Raw genomic sequence first — 24,377 nt, forward strand, 5'->3', positions numbered from 1 at the left:
ACCAGATGGACCTTATGCCACCTCAACACTCTGTGTTTCCCCAAAGCCCCATATCCCTTCTGATTTTTGCCTGTAAAAAGCCCTCCATTCCCACAGAATTTCCATTTCCAAGGCTCTCTCTTCTTGCTGTCCATGCATTTCAGATCCATATCGTCTCATTGAGGCGGTCAATTCTAATTGCACGGGGAGACCTTCTAAAGCCAGGGCCCTTGCTGGCAGAAGCCAGCTGCCATTGCTGTATGGAAAAGTTCTTGTGTTTGGACCTGACCTGACTGCATCAGGACACCTCCTCTGCCTCAGCTGCCCATGAAGCATAACATCTGTGCTGAAACCTAAGTGCTGCAATCCAGAGCAAAAGTTACAGCTATAAATGGTCTTCATACACCAAAACAGAGTCAGTGACTGCATAGGGAGATATTTCACACATGGTCGCAAACGTGCTTGAGAGTCCCTGGGCTTCACACTTGCTGGTAGTAAGTAGAGAAAAAAGTAACAGTGATTTCTGAAGTTGCTGTTTCTTGTTAACGCTGATCAGGTGAAAAATTGTTAACAAAGCCACAGCAGAAAGAAAATAGCTGGTTAAGTCTGTTAACCTGAAGTAGAGCCCTATACACTGATGTAAGTCAGAGAAGTAGAATGTTTTTGAACACATCTACTGATTTGAAATCTTACCATTTACTCTTCCAAGTCCATAAAAGAAGCAGCAAGGCATGCATAAAAGGTATTTAATCTTGCCTTCAAAGAAATTTAGTAATGGAAAAATCAATCAAATATCTGCGTCATACAAACTGAACAGTCAAAACCACAACACACTGTCAAGACCTTGTTAAGGGCAAAACATTCCCATATTTGACTTCACCATGTCAAACTTTCAACCTCTGCAATTATCTGCCGTTTTCTAACATTGTAAAACAGCAGCTTTTGTGCTTTGTTGGAAAAGTTTTCCAAAGATTTCAGCCCAACGTGCTACTTGTGTTTAACAATCAGACACTGGAAGGAGATTCAATTCCACTTTCCAAGCACAAGAGTCACTTACCACAGGGAGAGGGGTGCTACATGTATCCAAAGAGCAAGCAGGAAGCCTCTACTAGGACAAAGAGAGTGGCCATGGCATGAAACACTCGCTAAAGGGATTCTGCACAGCTGAAGGAGCAGTGAAGAGGTTTGTTGGTTTTCTCTTTTTATCTTTTTTTCTGGCAAGCTTACCTAGCCATCTTACTACTTCATCAAACTCTGTGGCCTTTTCATAGCAATCTAGACAAGGAAGACATGTTGCTCAGACTTTGCTTTCAATGCCTTCAAACTGGCTTTGAAACAACCTAGAACATGCTTATTCTTATATTGGTCCACCACCAATGAGTGCCCCCTTCACTCACACCAGTGAACAAGTAACATCCATTCATATACACCTTTCAGCCTTCCCCAGCTTGCAGTTTGCCCACAAATGGAATGGAGTGGAGATCATCAAGTTCCACACTGAGGCTATGGGCAGGGACACTTTCCACCAGTTCAGGCTGCCTAGAGCCCCATCCAGCCTGGCCTCGAGTGCCTCCACGGATGGGGAACCCACAGCTTCTCTGGGCAGCTGTGCCACTGCCTCACCACTCTCCAAGGAAAGAATTTCTTCCTCGTACCTCATTTAGATATTAGGCTTCCGCCACCTCAAGACTTTCAGAGCAACCTCCAAAGCACAAGAAATCATATCTGACAGCATTTTTAGTAAATAATGTTTTCCATTAGCTGCAGGAGCAATAAAATCAAAACTTCTGGCCAGTCAGTGCCCTTCTGTTTCCATTTATGGTTAAGAATGCAAAAACTTGACCATAATTTCTTTCCCAAACTTGCCTCAGTCTATTCCAATTTAGGGGCATAATTCAGTATAGTCAAAAATAGTTTTAAATAATGTAGTTTATTTATAACCAGAAAAGTGATCTTAGAAATCATCGAAATTACTAGAAGTTACTAAATTTAAAACACAATGACTACATTTTCTTCTCTCCTCATACAGAACAACTGATTGAAAGGAGGATGTGAGCACTGCTGTGCCCAGATCGACAGAACCCCTCTGCCACCAGCTGCAGTCAGAGCCAAGGGAAAAAAAAAACATAAATCTCAAACCAGACAAATGAATGCAATGTGAGGAATGGCCAAGAATCTGAAATATATGATTCTTTCACATACTGCAGTTCGCCTGCATTTTATAAGCACTGCCAGCCTATCTAAAAAAGGAGACTCAAGATGCTGCAGTGGCAACAAAAACTAAGACTAAAATATCAGTGTTGTTTAGGTCTTGTAAGAGTTAAAGGAGAAAGGATGCTTTAGGTGTATGCAGAATAAAGAAACAATGGCTAACAAGCAGCTGCTCAATAAAATAAGGGACAAACAGAGAACTGTGCAAGCAAACTGGCTTTCACAAAGTACATAATTTATTTGCAAAAATCACTATTAAAAGGTGATACTGAAGTCAAGAACCTAGCAAACCCTACAGCTGGAATCACAATGAGAATATCCAGAAAAGCAACAAAGGATTGGCTTATTAAGAGTTATTTCACATTGCCTGGTACTACTTGTTCTCAAAAAAGAAAGCATCACCACCACTTGTCCAAAAAATAAAACTAAAAACCAACCCTCAAAGAACAAACCAGCACTAGAAATGCCCTCAGTGAATCTGTTGCAGCGCACGTTCTGCCTGGTTTCTGGAGAACAGCCTGCTACCATGCACAACAGCCCTGCACCACTCAAAAACATCAAGAACACGTTAAAAAACTTCTTTACAGACAATAGAAAACTGTGTGATGATTCCTAGATCAAGCTTCAGCATGCATTACGCTGCATTTGAGCAAGAGATCCTCCTTTTCTCCCAGGTTAGCAGAGCAATCCATCACGCTCCCTCCACCCGAGCGATGCTAAGTGAGAGCAGAGCTGTGCTCCAGCAGGTATTTCTGGCTGCAGGTCTGGCGCTGAGCGGTTCTCCTCCCTGAACGCCTGTCATCCCCAGTGTCCCTTCCTGGGCAAGGATCTCAGATCTGGGGCTTAACAGCAGAGCAGACAAGTTCTGCCTGAGCAATAGGGGCCAAAACTAGAACGAAGCCAAACAAGCGTGCAGGATGTGCTGAAGCTAACTGAGAAAGACAAAGGAAAAGGGCACTCTGTTGGTAGAGAAGACTCTGCTTTCCGTTATCCAGTGGGTGCCTGGCTCCAGCTCCTGAGCATCATTTCTCTGTCTCCCTTACACCAAACACACTGAATCTGATTATGGGAAATTAATTTTCAGGACAATTAAACCCCATCCTTCCTGCTTCTTTATGTTCAATGAAAGAACCTTTCCTATGGAAGCAGACAGCTCTTTTGCAAGAATGAGTAGAAGAAATTAAAATAAATGCTACCAAAGATGCAGTACCTTTTATATTGTCTGAACTGGCTCCTCAAGGATTTCCCAGAGCACGCCACCATGAAAAGGAAGCTGCATGTTCCGCCCCTTCCCACTGAGCTGGATGCTAAAAAATTCACCTAAATTAATTTTTAAAATTGTAGAACAGTGATACATGGATTTTGAATCCTTGCCATCTTGTGGCCTGTGCTCTTATACTGCTGCACAGCTCCAAGGGGCGTCCGCGACATAGCTGGAGCAATTCAAACGGAGGGGAGGAAGAGTGAGAGAAAGTTATTGCTGACTGAAGATCTGGAGAGCAAACAGGAACTGGACACTCAAGTGATACTGGATAACACTTGGGAAATGAATTGGCACAGTAGCATTATTGGGCTTTTCCTGTATATACGAAGATAGCATGCCAAATACGCAGTAAGCCTTCCTAATGTTTAATGTTTGCTTATATGTCTCAGTTCCAGATGTTACGACGCAATTGGACAAATTCAACCGTTAGAAGTAATTCCTCCGGAGGCTACTTTATAAACATATTTATTGTAATTCTTCTGACCTTGTTGCTGTTGTTCAGCAGGAGATGATGTGATGAGCTAAGGAAAGGCTGAGGCTCACCCACGGAAGCTGTTTCAGCAGTCAGTGCCCTTCCAATTAGCATGTTATTTTATTCCTGCCTGGATGCCTACTTGTGCGACCCATTGTAGAGTACTTGCTTTAGCAGAGGGGTTGGCCTCTTGAGGTCCCTTCCAACAGTCTGCAGACAAAAATACAGAAACTGTTTCCACCTACTGTGCCTGATGGCAAGCCTCCTTACCTAAGGTAATCCTTCACTTACCACCACACACACAAATCAATTTAGTAGCCACAAAGCAGGTGAGACTCAGCATTAAAAAACAGAGACCTGTCCGTCCCCTTGCAAGTTGTTCTAAACCATGCTTGAATGCTATCTGTCACCTTCTGTCACTCATACCTGTCTTTGTTCTATCTGGATAGATCAGGCAGAGATGAGAGCTAGCATTTAATACACAACCATACACAGCATCCATCCTGTTGAAACCCCCTAGATAAACCCCTGCATCCAGCCCCAGTGAAAAAGAACTGCTGTATTCCAGAGACACCTGATATTGAGGAGCCCACTTTAACTGGGCAGCTGCAAACAGCTGCACACTCCTATTTTCAAATGATGCTATTGTGCATACACAAAATATCTAAGGCAGTCCAGAGCAACTACATAAAGCAGACGGAGACAAAACTGAATGAACAGAGACAGACCTTGGTTGATTCATTAAATATATATACATATATAAAACAATCTACTGAACAGTTCTATTAGCAAGACAGACATAAGCATAAAAGAAAGATACTGAATTCTTCCCTAGCAAATCCCTGATATAAACGTCGAATGCTAAAAATGAGTAGCTTAAATATTCTTCTTGTATAAAGATGATTCAAAAGGGTCATTTTTTCAGTCTTGCATCAGTGTCTGTATTTACAGATGCCTGAATGGGTCAGCTGTTTCTGGAGAAGAATAAATAAATACATAAGAGCCACCACCTTTAATCTGTTTGTACATGCACATAAACAAAAAATTGCTCAGAGATGACTCATGAGATCTACCTAATAACAAGTGGGTAGAAGATGAACCTCCACAAAATGAAGCTAGTTTTGGTGGTCGTACGGAATAAGTCAGCTGGAGCCAGCCTGTGCTTCCAGTAGTAGTATGGGAGAGCATCCCTGGCTGCCAACTGTTCTTTCTGAACTGCCCAGTGCGAGTTCTCCTGTATCTTCAGTGGGATGGGCAGTAAGCTTAAATCTGTTTAAGTGCTTAATGAGTTCAGAGGCAGGCAGATGGCTGTCATCTCCTCAGCTCCTTCCATTAAAAGACCCCACTGCCTTCCTCAAGTCCCCAGCGTGGCAGGCAGATGTAGTTTCCATCACTACAACTGATCCAAATTCACAGCACAGCTTGTTTTGCAATAACCTCTCCAGGTAGCTGAGTTTGAGATATCTTTAGTCAACAACCATCCTTCTAATCCTGTGTTTTCCACTTTCTGTCTGACTTAAAATAATTCAGCTTCACTGCAGCCACCACTGTCCCCTTAGTTCACCAAAGCCAAGGACCTGGCTCTCGTGAACCTCACTGTCCAGCTGATCTTCTTACGAAAGCAATCCAGAGGACCACCACACAGGTGGGCTTCTGAAGGACAAGGATGGATCACATCTGCCTTACAACTACATCAGTAGTAGGAGAACCTTACACCCTACTTCTTGCCACGGGTCAGCACCCAACTACCTTCACATCTTCAGCAGGCAATTTGATGCATTGTGGCCACTGAGATTCTCTGCTTGCATATAGAGGATCCAGCCCACTGACAGGTCTGCTGCACGAGGATTTACTATGGCATGTGTGTGTGTGGCTGCTATCAGAAACAGATGGCACTGTCAGATGCAAGGAGACCTCAGCTCTTCCAGACTACATTTCCCACAGGCCACTGGCTGCCTCTTTTGTCACCAGGTTCTTCCTGTGTCTTTAACAGGATGCCCTCTAGTGAAGAACACGAAGATGGACTATTCTACTTCTACCCACACTACTGCATATCAGATGCAAAGTTGCAAAGTCTGCTTAAAGCAGTACTGGCACTGCAGCTGAGCCCTGCAGGGCTGCCCTGCTAACAGAAGGACTAGGAGTGAACTGGCAAAGACAAAGAAAACCCCTACATACACTTCTCTCTAACAAAGGCTCCTCATCTGACTGTTTCTATCTAAACAGCACCCACTAGGGAATGGAAGCAGACAAACTGCAAGTGCTGTGGGTGCTACTTTGTTCTCTGCATGAGAAAATCTGCTAAATTGAAACTATAATTTCATCCTCCTCATAAGCAAATAAATCCTTTCTAACAAACTTACCTTCAGCCACAACACGCCAAATAGTTGTGATCTCTGTAAATAAACATGCGGTTCATTTCATTCATTATGGATTAAGAACAGAATTCAAAGTTCAGATCATTTTCATCTGCTGTCCCAAAGTGTTGCAATCCCATATCAGAGGGCCACATACATCAAGAATAAAGTTGAGGACCTGAATCAGCCAACACTCCTCTTGTTGAACTACAGATTAGGATTCACAGAAGCCTAACACAGCAAAACCAGATTTATTTGAGCTGGCTTGTATTTTTTTTATGGTGTTTTCATATCTCTCATTAATATTAACTTTTATTCAAAACTGATAACACAACCTCTTGCAAATCAGCAGTACGACACACAGGGCAAAATCACAGTAGCATAGGGGTAAAAGAGAATACTGTGTGTATATTATATCACATATCAGATACTTAATGATTTTCTTAAAGCTAGCAAAGCACTATCTAGTTTATTATCATGCCTATTTTACCAAACATATAAAGAAGTGCATGTTAATAAGCAAAGCAGTAGCGGACTAAAGCAAATAGGCAATGAAACACAAAGGTGCTTCTGAAAACATTACCCTGTAGGTGTAATTCCAGACTGTAGATTTAAAATATACACACCAAATGAATTAACACCATAAAATGGAACAGGGAGGATACTTCCAATACCAACTTATTTATACCTCAAAGATCAGAGTCTGATAAAAATGTAAGGAGGAAGGTGGAAAGGGAGAGAACAAAGCCCTTGGTTATCCAGGAGCCAAGGGGTGAGCTCAGATACAGCTGGTGAAACAAAGCTACAGGGTGCTGCTTCCCTCTGCAAATAAACACACAACTAACGAAGGAGCAGCAGGGACCATCCTGCACAAGATACATTACTGCCAACTCTGCCACCTTAACACACAGCTGATCCTCCATCCCACCTTGTGCAAGGAGAGGTCCCAAAGGGCTGAGCCACAGGCTCCGGGCACCACAGCCACCTCTGCAGAGAGAGATCTTGGGGAGAAGTGCTTCATGAAGCCACGGTGCTCCTGGTCTTGGTCTCCCTTAAATACTTCACATTAGGTTGGAGAAGAAACCCAAAATTAAACAAGAGAGCTTTTGGCAGGCCTCTCTCTATTCATTCACTGTTTATTATTGATTTTTGTGCCTATGCAGAAGGATCACATGCAGATGTGTTAGGAAGTGTTTACAGTGTATGTAAGAGAGCTAAATGGAATCTCTGTGGGTTCTCTCTGTGGCTGTTTCTCCTTTTGTCTGTGTTCGTTGCCTTTCACAGTGTTCACCCCAGTATAAAACAAAGCTCCTCCATAGCTCTCAAGGTCTACTGCAAAGATAGCTCCAGACAGAGCCTGAGCTCCCTGAGCTCAGGAATGGCCCCGAGGGTTGCAGCTGCTCTGCCAGTGACCGTGCTGGGTCAGTATTTAAAGCTTCAGGTTGGATATCAAGTAAAGGCTCTTCGTCACCAGGTGGTCAGGCACTGGAACAGGCTGCCCAGGGCAGTGATCACAGCCCCACACTGACAGAGTTCAAGAAGTGTTTGGACAACGTGCTCAGACATAGGGTCTCATTTTTGGGTGGTCCTGAATGGAGCTCAGAGGGGGACTCGATGATCCTTGCGAGTCCCTTCCAACTCAGGATACTCTATGATTCCTGAGCAAATTTACAATAATGGACTGGAAGCTGACCTGATTTATACCAAGAAAACCTGCCAAAACGGTTTCTAGCAGTCTCACTATAAAGTGAAAGTGCAAATGTGCACCAACTCATGCATTTGTGTGGTACAGCAAGGGGAACTCCATCATACCCAGGGAAGAACAGACTTGTAATGAAGATATTGAAGAATATGCATTTCAGCCCTGTACTGCTAGCTTTCCTACAGCAACCAGTGATGCTGATGCATTTAGCAACAATGTGCAGGAGCAGTCCTGACTGACAGAGCGTTTGCAAAGATGTGCATTTACAGATCTATAATCAGTCAGAACCCTAAATAAAAGTAATCAATTAATAAAGATGTTCCATAATTAATAACTGCCTGCAGTAGAATTAGGAACTGTAGATCTATCTGAGCTGCCTGAGAGCAGAACAGTATTTCAGGCACCCAAACTTTCCAGCTGAGTAATTTTCCAGTTACTGGGTTTGGTTCATATGGTATAAATTTGTCACATTGTTAGAAAGCTCACAGAATTTAGAAAGACGTGTGGGATGACAACTGATCAAAACTCTTTACATATAAAAGCATCAGAGAAACTCTGCGGTTCAGGTTTAGACAAGCAGGCTTTTTCTAACACACAGTACACACTACCTATCTATATTTAACACCAGCTGCTCTGCACTGCTATCGGTTCTCAGTTTCGTGATACCTGTGATGTCCCACAGTAAGACAGCAAATGTGCACAGGCTCATTTCACATGGTGGGGAGGTGCCTGGAAGTCACTTGTGCTCAGCAGTGCCCTAGAAGAACCTAATGTCAAAAACCTTTATAGGGGCAACGCAGTCATTTCATCACGAGGCATTAACAGCTCTGCCGACTGCTTCAAAGAGTCCAAAACCTCAACCGACTGGCTCAAAATAACTGTGGAAAGTTACATTGTATTTTTATCTCGTAGATACTCAGCTATGAGTCAATGCTTTAAAATAAAGCAACATCAGCTCTGCATACATAATACACACGAGACCCAGGATGTTCAAACTTTCCCCTCTGCTTTGAGTGAGGACAAAAAGCAGAGAAATAAATTCATATTTGCTGAAGTCAGACAGAACTGTACCTTAAGAGCTGTCTGAACTCATGCATTATGCATCAAAATAAACCCACCAAGCCAGCAAGATTATTTCAAGAATGAGACTGTAAGGTGAGCAAGTGCAGCAGTCTCCAAAACAAAAGGAACCCCTGCTGCACTTTTGAACGTGAACAAAACCGTTGTATATGGAGGAAAACCTAAAGTGCAAGCAAATAAATATTGTGACAAGAGGAACAGAGGCATAATTCAAAGAGCATAGCACATTCAAGATGAATTGGAACACATGTAAATGATCTTACTGAAAGATGTGGCATTTGAAAAATGAAGCCCAGTAATAAGGCAGTTTTAATAAACTGATGAAACTCCCCCAGCCCATGCCAGAAAGCCTCGTATTTCTATATTTTGGACACCGACCCGAGCTATGACACTAGTGACAAAGCAGTATTCTGTGAAACTCCAGAATTCTGAAGATCACAATACACTAAGCATACATTAACAGAGGTAAATGAGAAACTGGATAAAATGAAAAAATAAACAAACCATCCTGGACCAACCAGATGCACATCTTTATTAAAAAGTTTTCCAGACAAGAAAAATACGTAGCTCCAAACTACATGGATTTTAGTAAAGCATTTGACATGGTAATACAGGAAGTTAGTTGAAGCAGGAGAAGTGGGGAACATAGACGAACTGGCAAACGGAGAATACTGATGCTTGCCAGGAAGCACCAGAGTACATGGAGAGGCTACTGTCAGCTGAACCTTCTTGAATATTTTCATTACCAAAACCAGAAGGGCGCAGGAGAAGACTGGTATGAGCTGCCAACGCAGAGAGAAATGAAACGCTGCTCACGGAGAAGCAAAGGCCACACAAGCCGCAATGAAATAAAGTGGATACAAGTTATCGGTGCAAATTGCAGGAGAACAGCAAGAGCTGCTGCTTGCAGCTGGCCAGCTGCACGGATAGGAGTACTCAGATGCACATGACCACAGCACTACCACCTCTCTCCAAGGAAATGCTGACACAAAAAGGCAATTTTACCACTTAAATACATGGCAAAATATTCTCAGTGGCAGGCGAGAAACATTATATGTACAAAGCAGTTAACAGAGCCTTATCTTGGAATACTATGTACAGTGCTCGCTACCCAATTGTGAAAGGGATAGAAAACTGAAACAGGTCAGGTGTGACTAGCATGAACAAGGAAATACTGACATTTTATGAGAGCAGACCAGGGCAGTTTGTGGGAGGGAAATATCCACTGGGGAGCAATTTTTGGAGCAGCCCCACGGGTTTTAAAGCTAAAAGAGAGAGCACAACTGCATACAAATCAGTCATGACCATATTGAGCTGGAATTAGAACAAGGTTTCTGACCATCACCAGAGCAATCAAGCTGTGGAAAAATCTCCCAGCGCAGTGGTTTGTGGGAAGGTGGGTAAAACGTGACTAAGGACTGCAGTCACTGATCCAGAGAGACCTCTCCAGCTCTTAATTTCCACACAATGCAGTTCCTGCATCATCACAGAAAGCAGAGGAATTGGGTTGGTGAGAATCCCTGCTCCAGGGGAGTGGCTGACAGAATGTTCTGACTGTGGCACAGCCCAAATCCTCACTCACCAGCCCCAGCTGAATCCTGAAATCCAGGCACCTCGGGATGTCCTGAAACTCCTCATGGGTTGGGTCCCCCTGTCCCATGGTGACAATAGCTTTAAGGGCTGCTGTTAATGAGCTGAGGTCAGCAGATTAAAAGAGCAGGGTTTTGTTGATTTTCTCAGAGGGAAATTCAAATTCATATGGAAGACAATATCTACTGCTGAGGAGATCCTGCACTTGTATCGCTCTTCCTCAGTCCTAACCCAAAGGGCTGCATGGACTGACACAGGGACCCAATGCAGGATCCCACTCTAAGCAGGCAGATGCCTCCATAAAGCCAAGCACCGTCATATCATAGAATGGCTTAGGTTGGAGGGGGCTTTAAAGATCATTCAGTCTCCACCCCCTGCCATGGGCAGGGCTGCCATCCCCCAGCTCAGGCTGCCCAGGGCTTATCAGCTCCTGGTTGAGGAGGTTGATGAGGTTGATAAGGTTGAGGAGCTGCCACAGCGACATGCAGGGACTTTCACCTGTCCTCTTGTCCCCTGCACAAGGGGATGGGGCCAGCTCTGCTCCTGCAGCAGGTCTGGGTCAATCTTCTTTTGGAAACTGGACGAAATTACCAGTCTGGAACTCTAATGCTGAGGTTTGTGCAAAATCTACCAGGCGGGCATGCTGCTATCGAGTTTACTTCAGGATTAAAAATAGCAGGAGAAAATTCATGTGGAAGATGAAGCGTGGTAATAGATCATATAACTCACACCAGACCAAGCTGTGCTGTAAACAATTTGCAGCATAAAACATCCAGGAACTGCCACCAAAACATTTATTTACACAAAAACCAATAATTACAACAGTCTCAGGTTGCACGTACGTTTTCTTGAGAAATTAATGACAGACTTACAAAATAAACCAACACCAGCAATAACATTTCTTATGCTTTAAATTTGATCTTCAAGAGCCTTGCTGCTGGGCATAAGAACTAACACAGCAGCCTAACAGGCCTGACATTTAATAAGCCAAGTTTATTTCTAAAAAGTGAGCTGGAAATTAAATCTCCTGCTTACAGCTGGCACACTGTGCGCAAGAGGAATCCTAAGATGACTGCATTTCATTTTTACCCTATAGCTTTTATCCTTCTACTAATTGGCATATTTAAGCGCACTTAATCATTTCAGCACTGAACTTACCACCGTGATAAATCTCCAATTTAGACTATGCAACAATAAATCTTTGTCTTCTCTTAGCAGCTGGCAAGTTTTGATTTGGACTTTGAATTTAGATCTTCTCCTCAGGCTTAACAGTAACAACTTGTTTGTTCTGCCTTCTGGAAGCGTGACATTAACTCTGCTCTTTAACAGTATTAGCGTTGCTTAAGCGCAGTGTTCTCAGTGATAAAATCGGCTGCCCCTCTGTAGTGCCAGCCTAAGAAATACAACAAAACCAATTAGACTGTGCTGGTGGCTTACAAAGCAACTTTCACTCATTAGTATTTACACAGCATCACTGGGCCACGTGACAATTTGCAAGCACAAGGACAAGCTCGAGGTTATAATACAATCTTTCAATAGATGCCTCCAATGCCACAAAGAGCTAATTTAAAAACAGGTGGAAGGGGCTTCCAACAATTAACAGAGGAAGAACGCCCCCACTAATACCTTGTAGTTTGCCAGAGGACCAAGTCAGGTCTTCTCTTTAATTCTTTGACAAATGCCCTGAAAACCTTATGGAAATAGCTCCAGTAAAAATATCTAAATTAGATGTAATCACCAAAGAACAAAGGGGAAAACCGTTTCCGGGTGGAGAAGGGGATTCTACCCCTAGCTTTGCTACAGGCCTCCTGGTAAGCACTCCTGGTAGTACCCTGGTAAGCTGTTTAACTCCCATCTGTAAGACTTCACACGCATTATTACGACCTTTTCAATATAACTCGGAACTTGCGCTCGCAGAACAAATCATGTCATTAAAGATTTGCAGGATCAAAGTCTCATTTCCCCGTGCCTTAGTTCTTCCTGTACACTTCAATACAGCTGCATTTGACATACTCGCAGACACTGGGAGAAGGGCCTCATTTTGTTAAATATAAAACACCTACTTAAACAACCCGCCTTGTGATAAAAGGCTGAATAGTACAGCAGTTGCACCGAGTTGTGAAAGACTGCATCTTCATAATTTCCTGACTACGATGTTTGCTTTTGCAGATTTGAGCCCAGAAGAAACTGCGAGCTCACCCAACGTATGCTGCCACTTAAGTTGCTTTATTTGCTTTACCACTTGCCAACGAGACAAACAGCTCTTTCTGTTTTACAAGGCACAGCTCAAACACCGAGCTTGTCAGCTGATCCAGCAGCTGACCCAGCAGCACTGGAACCTGGGGTGCAGCAGCCAGGCACGAGAGCCTGGAACCCCCAGAAGCACTGCAGCCACCAGCACAGTGTACCTGCATGCAGGCAACAACCACCGTCAGATGTTAGGTTTTTTTTGTTTTTTTTGTTTTTAATTTCAACATGACAGTGTCTTTACTGCTCAGCTCTGCTATGGCAGGCCATGAGGTTTCACTTAGTTAGCTCTTTCTGGGGCACAGCAGTATTTGTCAGACTGACAGTCTCAATACAAAAACAAAACACCAAAGCTGCAAAGCCAGAGCACTACTTGCCATAGTAGTTAGATCCAAATGCAGTCATCTTCAAGAATTTATGTTAAAAAGATACTTCAGGTATGAATTCCACTGGACTCAGCAGCCACCCAGTTTTGTAACATTTGTCTCTTCTGCTTTAAAGACAACACTGGTACCTGCTATTTTCTTCCCACAATATAGCTTAGACTCTGATCAACCACAAACCAGTCCTTCATTTCCATTAGTTAGTGAATTGTACTCAGAATATCTCACAGCAAGGCTTCTTCTTCAGACCTCAGATTACTGTGGCCCCAGTTTGGCCAAACATAACATATGTATTTTGCATCTGAATACTTTGGAAGCTGGCTAGGTGTTTGCCAACAGGGTTCTGGCTTTCACTCCTCCATAGTTACAGTCAAGTTGCCTCTATGGCTTCTCTGCGGTTAGCTGAACACTTTGAGCTTCCTTACTCTATCAGTGTAAGGTGTTGTTCATAGACTCTTTGTAGTTCTTCTCTTTGCTGCAAATTTCTGAATCAATTTTAAAACACAGATATACCATTTCCCCCAAACACTATTTTGCCTGTGTGGAGGTGACAGCATCCCCCTAAGTCCTGCAAGCTGCTGCTCCAGAGGCAAGCACTGACAACGCTGAGCACCTCTTGTCTTTCATAGATGGAAACTGACCATGTAGATTTCTGTGTTTACACCTTCCTTTCTTTATGAAACAATCACCACAGGAAAAAAAAAAATCTATCTTCAATTTTTCTCTAAATTTGCCATCACAGTCCTTGCACAGCTGCTCCAAAGAACCAAAGACCTATGTGAACAATGAGGCTTATGTTCTTTCAGGATAAATTTACACTGGTGTTCAATGGGTGCTTTGGAAAATCCCACTACATACATGCAGTTTAAGGAGCACTTCTGAAAATTTTCATCAACAGATGGAGAGTATTAGGCTCCATTTAGAAGCTTACAGTATAACTCAGCAGTCGCCCACCAGCAGTGTTACAGCACATTCACTCAAGATATTATCAAAAACTATTTTGGGGGCTCTGACATATTTCCCCTGAAATGCTGGCTGCAAACCTAGAAATTCTGTAATCAGAATTTCTTAAGGAAGTACTTTTGGAAAATCTTATGTTTGCTACAAACTTCACTCTGTTTCCCGCATTTGACACTGACTGAAAATGTAACCTTGATGAAATAAAAGTCAAATTCCTGAAGAAACAGCAAAATCTGTAGAAAGCCAATGTTCTCCTGTATCTCATTTCATGCTGCGCCCATTGGGAATTGATCTAACAGGTTTTGTTGGGGCTACTGCCTCTGTTTTACTGCAACAATACCATGTTTAGTCAGTGAAGAATTCTGTCATAAATAACATTGCTTTTATTCATTTCCACAAAAATTTAAGGGAGAATCTCCAAGCATACCATGCTGAAAATGTACAGGCATATAACAGTTTAAATCTGCTGTACAACAGCCTCTTGCATACTAGCCTATACCCTGACAACTTTTTCTTCTCCCTCCCCCAAAACACACACAAAGTAACACCAAAGAAACCTCTGGTGTTCAACTGTGCAACAGCTATCAACCTTCATTGGGCAGCAACCCATACAGCTGCAGATGGAAGCTAACAGTAAGCAAAACAAGATTTACTTTAATTCCGTTAGGACTGCAGGGCAAGTAGGAACAATATTTAGGAAAGATTTTACCTACATTCTGAGAAATACAGAAATTAAATATAATATTTTGAGGCCAAGGGGACAAGTAACACTGCAGCGAACTGTAGCTGTACATAACTAAAATTATTTATTCTGTGAAATTTATGCACAGAATTAATGCCAACCTTGCCAGAAGCAGTCACAAATTTAAAAAGTTACCTTCAACAGTCCAGTTCATATTAAAAAAATAAAATAAAATAAAAAATCAACACTGCACTTTCAGGGAGTTAATAATTTATCCACCTTCTTTTGGTGGAATCTGAATTTTGCTCCGAGTTGTCTGTTGTCACAACACCACATTCTTTTCTGTAGTTCACACCGTAAACACTCCCAAGGAAACTTTTTCCTAATAGGGAAAGCTGGCTTTGAAAGGCTAGCAGCAATGCGTGAACCTAAACTGTCCTGCTCCTTTTAAACGGAGAGTTGTTCCCTCATTTTTAATCCACTTGCAACTCCCTGGCCTTTGTCAGGTTAATCTTTTTCAATCCTAATGCTTAACTTCCCAGGCTTAAATTTACAAGCAGAAACAATCTCCCCCCCTTCCCCCCCCCCCGATCACACTGTCAGGATGCTATCGCAGCACTAGGTGACAGTGTGCAGTCAGGGCAGCTCTGCGAGGAGCACGGGGACAGCCTTGATCACTGCTCCCTGCATCCCCAGCCCTGTAGAAGCCGAGGTCCTGGCTCCACACAGGGCCACCCAAAATTCAAACCATGTGTCTGAGAGCACTGTCTCTGAACTCAAGTACTTCAGTGGTATGCCCACTGTCCTGAGCATCCTGTTCCAGTGTCCAACCACCCTCTGGTGAAGAACTTTTCCTAACCCCCAGCAGGCCCTCCCCTGACACAGCTCCATGCCGTTCCCTCGGGCCCTGTCGCTGTCACACAGAGCAGAGCTCAGCGCTACCCCTCCGCTCCCTGTGAGGAGCTGCAGCTGCCATCAGGCCTCCCCTCAGCTCCTCTGCTCTGGTCTGAACAACCAGCCTCCTCCCCAACTTTGTAGCCCTCCTTTGGACACTCTCTAATAGCTGTTACGTCCTTCTCATATTGTAGCAGCAAACTGCACCCAGTGCTGGAGGTGAGGCCACAAAGTGCAGTGCACAGAGGACAACCCCTCCCCTTGCTCTGTGGCCATGCTGGGCCTGGTTCATCACAGGTTGCGACTGGTCCTTTGTGCTGCCAGGACACATATTCAACTTGTCGTCATCCACCAGAACTCCAATTATATCTTGCTGGAGAGCAATACACTGCACCAATGCTGAGTACAGATCTGTAAGATCAAGACAACTAGTACATGGAAAATCAGAAGGATTACACGAGCTTCATCAGCAGTCACTGCCACTCCAAAGGCAGCAGATCCAAAATCTGAGAGGACTGCTCTATCTGCTCACACCTCATCTATTCATCTCCTGCAGTATTCCCACATACAGAATTACAGCTTCCCTGCTTGGTTAAGTTCTGTATAGCTTGGGTAAAATGAGGGTTCGGTGAGACAGATTTACTGCAGTGGTCCAAATATTTTATTTATCTGAGCCTGTGTTACGCACACATCAGTGAATGTACTGTAGCTGGACTGAATTACTGCAGACCCCGTCTGCCTGAAAAGCTGTCAGTTCTGCGTCTTCAAAAACACTCTTGGATGAAAAGAAAGCGCTATCCTAATTTTACAGAGAACAGAGGAACACTTTGAACACGTCTGCTCAGCTCTCCTGCCCGTCCACGCACAAAACCTGGCTGTAACTGAGTAATCTGGTGCTGGCTAGTGTTACAGCACGGTGCACACCAGCCTCTTTCTTCCCTTCTCCAGATGGCTGGCATCGGGCACAGCATTTCAGGCTCTGGGCTCTGAGAGAATCCTATTACACATAGTCACAGAACCCACGGAATTAAAATTCTCAGTAATTATTTTAGTAGGATCATCAGAATTAAAAAAAAAACAAACAAACAAACAAACAAAAAAAAAACAAGAACAAAAACAAAACAAAAAAACACTAAGAAGGAAAAACACAAGTGTACCCCACAAGCCAACTGTCACAACAAGCAGTTCTCAGTTGAGGTGATGTGCTCCTTGCTCCTCTATTCTCACGTCCATACTGATCTCAGAAAGACATCCTTCACTTTCTCTCACCACTGGTTTCTGACTTCTCCTTCGTATGCTGCTGCTGGTAGCAGCACAGGGCTGTCCCACTTCAGCTAAGCAGGATGTCCTGAGCAAATTCAGTATCACAATGCAGACACCTACAAAGCTATACCAGCTCATTCCCACAGATTGCTCACACCTTTAGAAAACTGAGTTTCCCAATTTCTCTCCCATCTTCAACTTGCAAATTTCTGAGGAGCCTTCCTGTCTGCCCTGTCACTAGATGGCTGCAGTTAATCCATCCTCCTACTGTTCTTCAGAAGGATAAATATAATAGTCGAAAACTTCAACTTCTGGGCCTCTCTCCTTCTTAGGACATGAACAAAAAGGCAAACTTATGTCAGGAAAAAATGAGCAGGGCTGCACATTTTTATAAGAGGTGTGTCCTATTTCAGATTAATGTGGCATTCAGAAATTGCGCATGTGCCAGCATGGAAGAAAAATACAGCACATTCATTATAGAAAGAAATCGTGTTTATTTTAGTTCTTTTGGAGTAAGGTGGTAACATCCGCTTCCTTAATTACTTATTCTCTGTTTAATATTTTAACCTGACATGTTAAGTCTCCTCAATTGCTTCCTGCTAAATGGTATAATACAGCTATAATAACTCAAAGATTTCTATTCATGAAGGACTTGATGATTTCATTTGTGCAACGAGAGCTTCAATTAAATTCCAAAAACTTTGAAACACGAGAATTAGATTTATTGGAAACTTCTTTAATATGACCTAGAAGATTTCTCTTTGATTACATCGCAGTAGTCTACTCTCCGCAGAGGGCAGTGAAATTATGAAATTACACTTGCCCACAACTGCAAAGACTTCCAAGCCTGCAAGCCAAATTACACAAAGGATAACTGACTTGTGCTACCAGCTTGGCCAGAGCCATAAAACGCTCAGGGCAAGCACATCTGCCCAACAACGAAAGAAGAGAAGTACCCCCACGCTGATCTTATTAAAATTTAAAGCTAGAATTGACCACTGGACTATTTGGTGAAACCTCCTCTGATTACTACGACCACTGACGTTCCACAGTCTATTGCATAAGCTCTTGCTGAAAACTGATTCAGTGCTGGATGAAAACCAGTGACTCTTATTTCACCATCTGATTTGAAAACTTCCAGAAATTGGAAATCCAAAGGTTTCTTCAGCAGCTGATTGTTAATTATTAAAAATTAATGACTTTTTATGACTAAATTGAGTTTGCCCTCTACTTCTAGCCACGAGTTCTAATTTTTCCTTCCATGACTCAAAGGCAGTTTATTTCTCCCCACGACAGTAACACTTTATATTAATCTAGTCATGTCGCAGTCAGAATCTCTCTCTCTAATGCACATCCCCAGCCCTTAAACAATTTTTGCTACCTTCGCCAGGTTTTCAGTTTCCTCATGAAAACACCTGACACCACACATGGAAAAACAAAATTGCACCAACACAGACAACCTTAGAAATAACACTACCTTTGATGGGAACTCTTGCATAACACAGCAGCCAACTGCAGACACTATTCCTTGAGGTGCAAACCACACCTAAGGAACGAGAGACTGTGTTTCTCTTCTTGGCTGCCTCAGTCTGCAACTGGTGGTGCTGAAAACCGTTTTGCTTGACTGACCTCCATTTACCAACAGATTCAGATCTTTCTGGGAAAACGCCCAATCATTGTTTTTAATCACCTTATTGCTTTTTACGTCATCTAGAAGTTTTGCTAGCAATGCTTATACTTTGATTTTCACATTACTGAGATAAACGCAGATGGCATCATAGCTGGTGTGAGTTTCTGTGAGACTGTGAGAATCCTTACCCCAGTGACAGCATGCTGTTGTAAAGAAAAGCTACAATGAATCAGATGGGTTTTAATTCGTTCACAAAAGCTTTCAAAACAACAACAACAACAAAAACCAACACACCATCACCACCAACAAAAACTCCATGTTATTGCCAGGGCTGATTTTTAAATAAATAGCTTTTAAGAATAGATGATGCATTAAGGCCATACTGTGCCCGTTGTTCTCCCATGGTAACTAACTTCCATCACACACTTTGGGACTCACAATTTCAACTGCCCATCTCAGATTGGCAAACACCATGATGCTTATGCTGATTCTGTCTAACAGTGGCATACTGCCTTAAGTCTTAATATCTGGAGCAAAGACCACTGCAACAGTGGTAACTCCCCAGCAGACTGCACACTTACAGATCTTTATAATTCAGAAGAACAACCCAGTATCTCACTTTTGTCAGAAACAAAAAAATTGATCCTGTTAAAAAATGCTTATGCATAACATGAATTGTGCAGGAAAATGTATCAATTCCATTTTGTATATCTCCCTAATCCAACAGGCATACTCACCTCAATAACCATTCTGTCTTTACCCTTCAAAGAAAGCAAGAATTTTCTACAAATAAAGTTATCCTCCTGAAGCCCTCATACGCAGACAGACAGACAGACACACACACACACACGCACGGCTCCTAAGAATGCACCCAGAAGGTATGAGCTGCCCTGCAATGTACCACAGGTTCCTATTCACACGCTCTCACTCCACTCTACACAAGAGATAAGCGTGCTGCTGGAATGAGGTGAGAGCAGGCACACAGGGATGCAAAGTGCTTTTGATTGTTGTGGCTTATGCTTGTCGAATTGAACACCCTGCACTTATTTCTGCCCAAGAGTCTTAAATTCTCTGTTAATTCTCAAAAGTACAGAAAAAGAATGAAATGGTGGGGGGGGGGAAGCTGAAGTTTTGTTATTTGCCATTTCCACAGTAAAAGCGGCACAAATAGCCTCAGCCAACACCTGAGCACCAGAGATACAACTCCCTGCTTGGAGGGCTTACTCATCCAAACGTCTGTCTGCTCCTGGGGCAGGAGGGACAGTGGGAAGCGCATGTGAAACGAACTCCAGGTGACAGCAAAGTTCAGCCGGCAGCAGCCTGCCCTGTGCTCATCAGGCGATCTTTACCCTTTACCTGCACTCCCAGTGGACAAGAGGAGGGAATGGTTTCAGCAGTGCCCCTGCAGCCCTCACACAGCAGAGGGTCTGCGGCACAAGGAACGAGCCCAGTGTTTTGCCGCACCCCTCCAGCAGCTCCCCGCAGCTCACGCTGCCTAAAGCAGAGGACAGAGCGGTAAAACACCGGCAGGTAACTTCTGTGCGTGCTGCAGAGCACGCGGCGATAAAACACCAACAGGCAACTTCTCTGCACGCCACAAAGCACACTCAGGGATTTCTGTAGTCTGTCCCCGTTGCAGCACCGCTACTTCAGCTGGATTTAAGAGGACGCTCAGCCAAGCACCCTCGACACCTCCGAGCCGTTCTGCACTGGTTGGAGCAGGCCGTGCGGCAGGAGCTCACAGCTGCACCCTGCGCGTTCCCTACAGAAAGCAGCAGCCCGAGGCGCGCCGCACCGCTACCTGCGTGCTCCGCCCGCTGCCGCGCCGGGCGTCCCCGCAGGTCTCCGGTGCCGAGCAGATGTCAGCTGTCCGCAGGCGCTGAGCGCGGGCAGGCTTCGACCGACACGCAGACACACGCTGAGGTGAACCATCCCCAGCTTTAATTCACACCAGTAAGCGCACACAGCCACGAACCAAGCAGGAGCTCTCGGCGCGCTCGCTGCCCTCTCCCCGCGGGCCGCACCACCTCCCGCTCCCGCCCAGCAGCCCCGGCTCCCGCCGTCCGCACGGCCGCGGGGCACGGAGCGGCGGGCAGGCCCCGGGCCCGGACGCGGCAGGGCCGCGCCGCCTCCCCGCCCCGAGGCCGCGCTCCGCTCTCGTTTCCCGCGGCTCAGCGGCGGGGACGGCGCGGGATTCGGCGGGGAAGGGGCGGACGCCCGCAGGGCCGCTGCCGCGAGCCGCGGCCCAGCTCGGCCGGGGCGCCCCGGGGATCGCTCCGGCCGCCGGCGGCGCCGGGACCCCGCCGTCCGCTCCCGCCTCCGCTCCCCGCCGGCTCCCGGCGCCGGGACCGCCGGCCTTCCGCGCGGCCCCTCGCGGCGCCGGGCGCTGGGGTCCCCGCCGGAGCGGGATCGGAGCCGGGGCTGCCCGCGGGGTCGGCGTCCGAGGCGGGGGCCGCCTGGCGGCGGGCGGGCGCCGTACCTGTGGTCAGGTTGTCATTGATCTTCAGCGGCACCCGCAGGATGTACACCAGGAAGAGCATGATGAAGAACCACAGCGTCCAGAGGTACGTCCACGACCAGACGATGCAGGACTTGAGCTGCTCCAGAAAGCCCGTCCCGGCTTCAGCCATGTTTTTGAGGAAAAAAAAAAAAAAAAAGAAAAAAAAAAAAGAAAACCATAAAAGAACGCACCGCGCTCCCTGCTGCTACAAGCTCGCAGCGCGCGTCTGCCGCTCTGCGCGAGGCACGGCTCGCAGCTCACGGCCGCCGCGCCGCGAAAATGGACTCCTCCGCGCAGCCCGAGTCCGGAGCAGCGCGCAGCGCCCGGCGGAACGCGGGTCGGTCCCGGCCGGGGGCGGGGAAGGCAGAGCGCGGCCCCGCGAGCCCCGGCCCGGCCACGTGCTGCGAGGCGGCCCCGGGCCGGCCCCCGGCGCGGTGGGGGGAGCGCGGCGGCAGCGGGCACCGGCAGCGTGATGAAACGCTACGAAACGGCCGGAGGCTCCCGAGGGGGTTGGGGGGTGGGGTGGGGGGGGGTGAAAGGGAAGATTAATAGCGGGAACGATTGGGGAAAAGAAAAAACCTGCGCACGCTGCAACTTTTTTCTTGGTTTTGCGTGTTTGCACAAGGATTTCAGCCGGTGTTTTCACAGCCCTAACTGGCGCTCGCTTTTCTGGGATCAGGATCACATGGGATTTTTGTACGGTCCGTTTTTGTTTTTTTTTTTTCACCAGTTTCTCTGCCCATCCCTCTTGCTAGGACAGTCTCAGAGGCACACAGCACCAATTTGTTGGGCGTCGCATGTCTGTTTGTGTGTGCATTGCTCAGCACCGTCCTGAGCTGTAAAACCCCCACTCGGAAGGCTCTGCACGATGAGAGAAATTAATGTCTTACTGAGAAAAAGTGTGTATGAACCATATTCATCAAGTAGTAAAACATTCCTTTTGTGACCTGTGTTTTTCTTCTAACTTGGCTCTCTCAGTGACACATTTCTACATAAAACAAGGTTCGTCAACACAGACATGCAGAGGTTGGTTACCATCACCAGCTCCTACTTTCAAGTGCTACATCACTTACAAACATGTAAGTGCCACGCACTGCAGCTTCTTGTCTCAGCTGCTCCCCTCAGTGTTTCTGCAGCCTGCAGTGGGACAGTGCTCCCCAGCATAGAATCATACAATCATAGAATCATAGAGTCATAGAATAGGCTGGATTGAAAAGGACCACAATCACTGAGTTTCAACCCCCCTGCTATGTGCAGGGTCGCCAACCACCAGACCAGGCTGCCCAGAGCCACATCCAGCCTGGCCTTGAATGCCTCCAGGGATGGGGCATCCACAACCTCCTTGGGCAACCTGTTCCAGTGTGTCACCACCCTCTGTGGGAAAAATTTCCTCCTAACATCTAGCCTAAATCTGCTCTGTCTCAGTTTAAAACCATTCCCCTTTGTCCTATCACTATTCACCCTCATAAACTGCTTTCCCCTTCCAGCTTATAGGGTCCCTCCAAGTACTGGAAGGCTGCAATGAGGTGTCCCTGGAGCCTTCTTTTCTCTAAGTATCTTAAGACACAGCTCAGTGTAAGCGATACCAAAAGCACATGAAATCCCATCAAAAGTTTCAGACAGATAATACCCATGCTCTCCTGACATTTTCAGGTCTGCCATTGAAAAGGCCCCACAGATAGAACGCGATCACTTCTCCAGGATGTTTACAATAGCTAGAAGACATTACAGCAAAATCAATCTGCATTTATACAGATGTGTACCTCCTGGTGGTAGCAGAGGCAGCGAGACACAGATGTGCTCCTCCATGGGCTGTGCAGTGGTTGGGGTTGTGGCCAGACATGCACATTTGCAGCTTCAGGATCTTCTGGTTAAGGGACCGTGGCCCCCACGTGGCTCTATTGCTGTGAGACTAACAGGTTTTCACACTAATAATCATAAAGCTTTTGTAAATTAGAATGTACAGATGGCACTTTCACTGTAACTACTAAAAAGACATTTTTAGTCAAATTATAGAAAACCACATTTCAAACATCTCAGCCTCCTTTTCCAGTTAGAAAGGAAATAAATATTTTAGACCTGTCACATCTGAAAAAAAAAATCAACATTATCCCATCATATGGTTATTTCTAAACTAAAATATTCATCTCATGTTATCTTATGTATGGGTTAAAGAAAACAACAAGCACTCAGCATAGTTGTCATTTGTATAATTTTTGTCTATATACTGCAGCACTGAGAATATTATTGCCTATTGTGCAAAACTATGATCAATTCCCTTTAAAAACGATCAAGAAAGAGGAACCATGTGTCGAACAACAAAAGTCTGCATGAGGTGATGAGGAATTACCTGTTGGGATATCCTGAGCCACGAGTGTCTCTGTGCACTCATGTGATGGACTGTGTTTCTGTTGTGCCACTGAAGCAATAGCCAAGCTCACACGCAAGAGGTGTTTGCAGTTCAGGCTCTCTTTAACACCACTTCTCTCTCCTCTTTCCATTCTGGTAGCAAAGGGTGCTGAGTATCATAAAAAGTCTTACAACACACATTTTACAAGTCAAAAAGGCAAACTTTTCAGTACTATAAAGAGATTTTATTAGGATTTTATTGTGTCATCTGGCTCCAGACACTCACTCCTTTGCTAGGCCAAGACCTAACAGCATACAGCTGAAGTGATCACTGCATACAAATCACTTTAAAAGCATCTGTTACCTTTCTGCTGTGATCCTGCACACATCTTTCTCACTCAAGTGGTCCCTCACATTGCTCCTCAGGCACTCCAGTCCCTGCCTTCAATTGCTGCCTAAGTGCAATAAACCAAGCCCAGCCTTCTTGGTTTCTCAGACAGCTGTTGATGACTTTGCTAAACTAAATCAGGAAGCAGAGGCACTGACAGTTACCAAACACGAGGCACAGAAAGTTACCTTTTTTTTTTTTTTTTCCAGAAGAAAGAATACTTTCAAATTTAGGTCCTGTCAGATAAGAAATAATAGTTGCTACCTGCATGCAACAAATGGGTAGTTTTAAGATCCCACCTACCTGTCGCTGTCACACAGAGCAGAGCTCAGCGCTGCCCTCCACTCCCTGTGAGCAGCTGCAGCCACCATGAGGCCTCCCCTCAGCTCCTCTGCTCTGAGCTGAACAAACCAAGGGAAATCAGCT

General features: G+C 45.1%; 1 protein-coding gene across 1 annotated transcript in view; it reads right to left on the reverse strand.

Annotated features, from left to right (window-relative positions):
• Positions 1 to 21,699, reverse strand: part of ST7 (suppression of tumorigenicity 7) — a 134,297-nt gene extending 112,598 nt beyond the window's left edge. The window contains 1 exon segment of the mRNA XM_085219028.1: positions 21,194 to 21,699. Within this exon segment, the coding sequence (XP_085075154.1) occupies positions 21,194 to 21,344 (151 nt within the window). The 5' untranslated portion in view covers positions 21,345 to 21,699.
• Positions 21,700 to 24,377: the final 2,678 nt, after the last annotated feature.

The sequence above is a fragment of the Meleagris gallopavo genome, chromosome 1, assembly GCF_905368555.1.
Source record: "Meleagris gallopavo chromosome 1, MGAL_WU_HG_1.1, whole genome shotgun sequence".
NCBI lineage: Eukaryota > Metazoa > Chordata > Aves > Galliformes > Phasianidae > Meleagris > Meleagris gallopavo.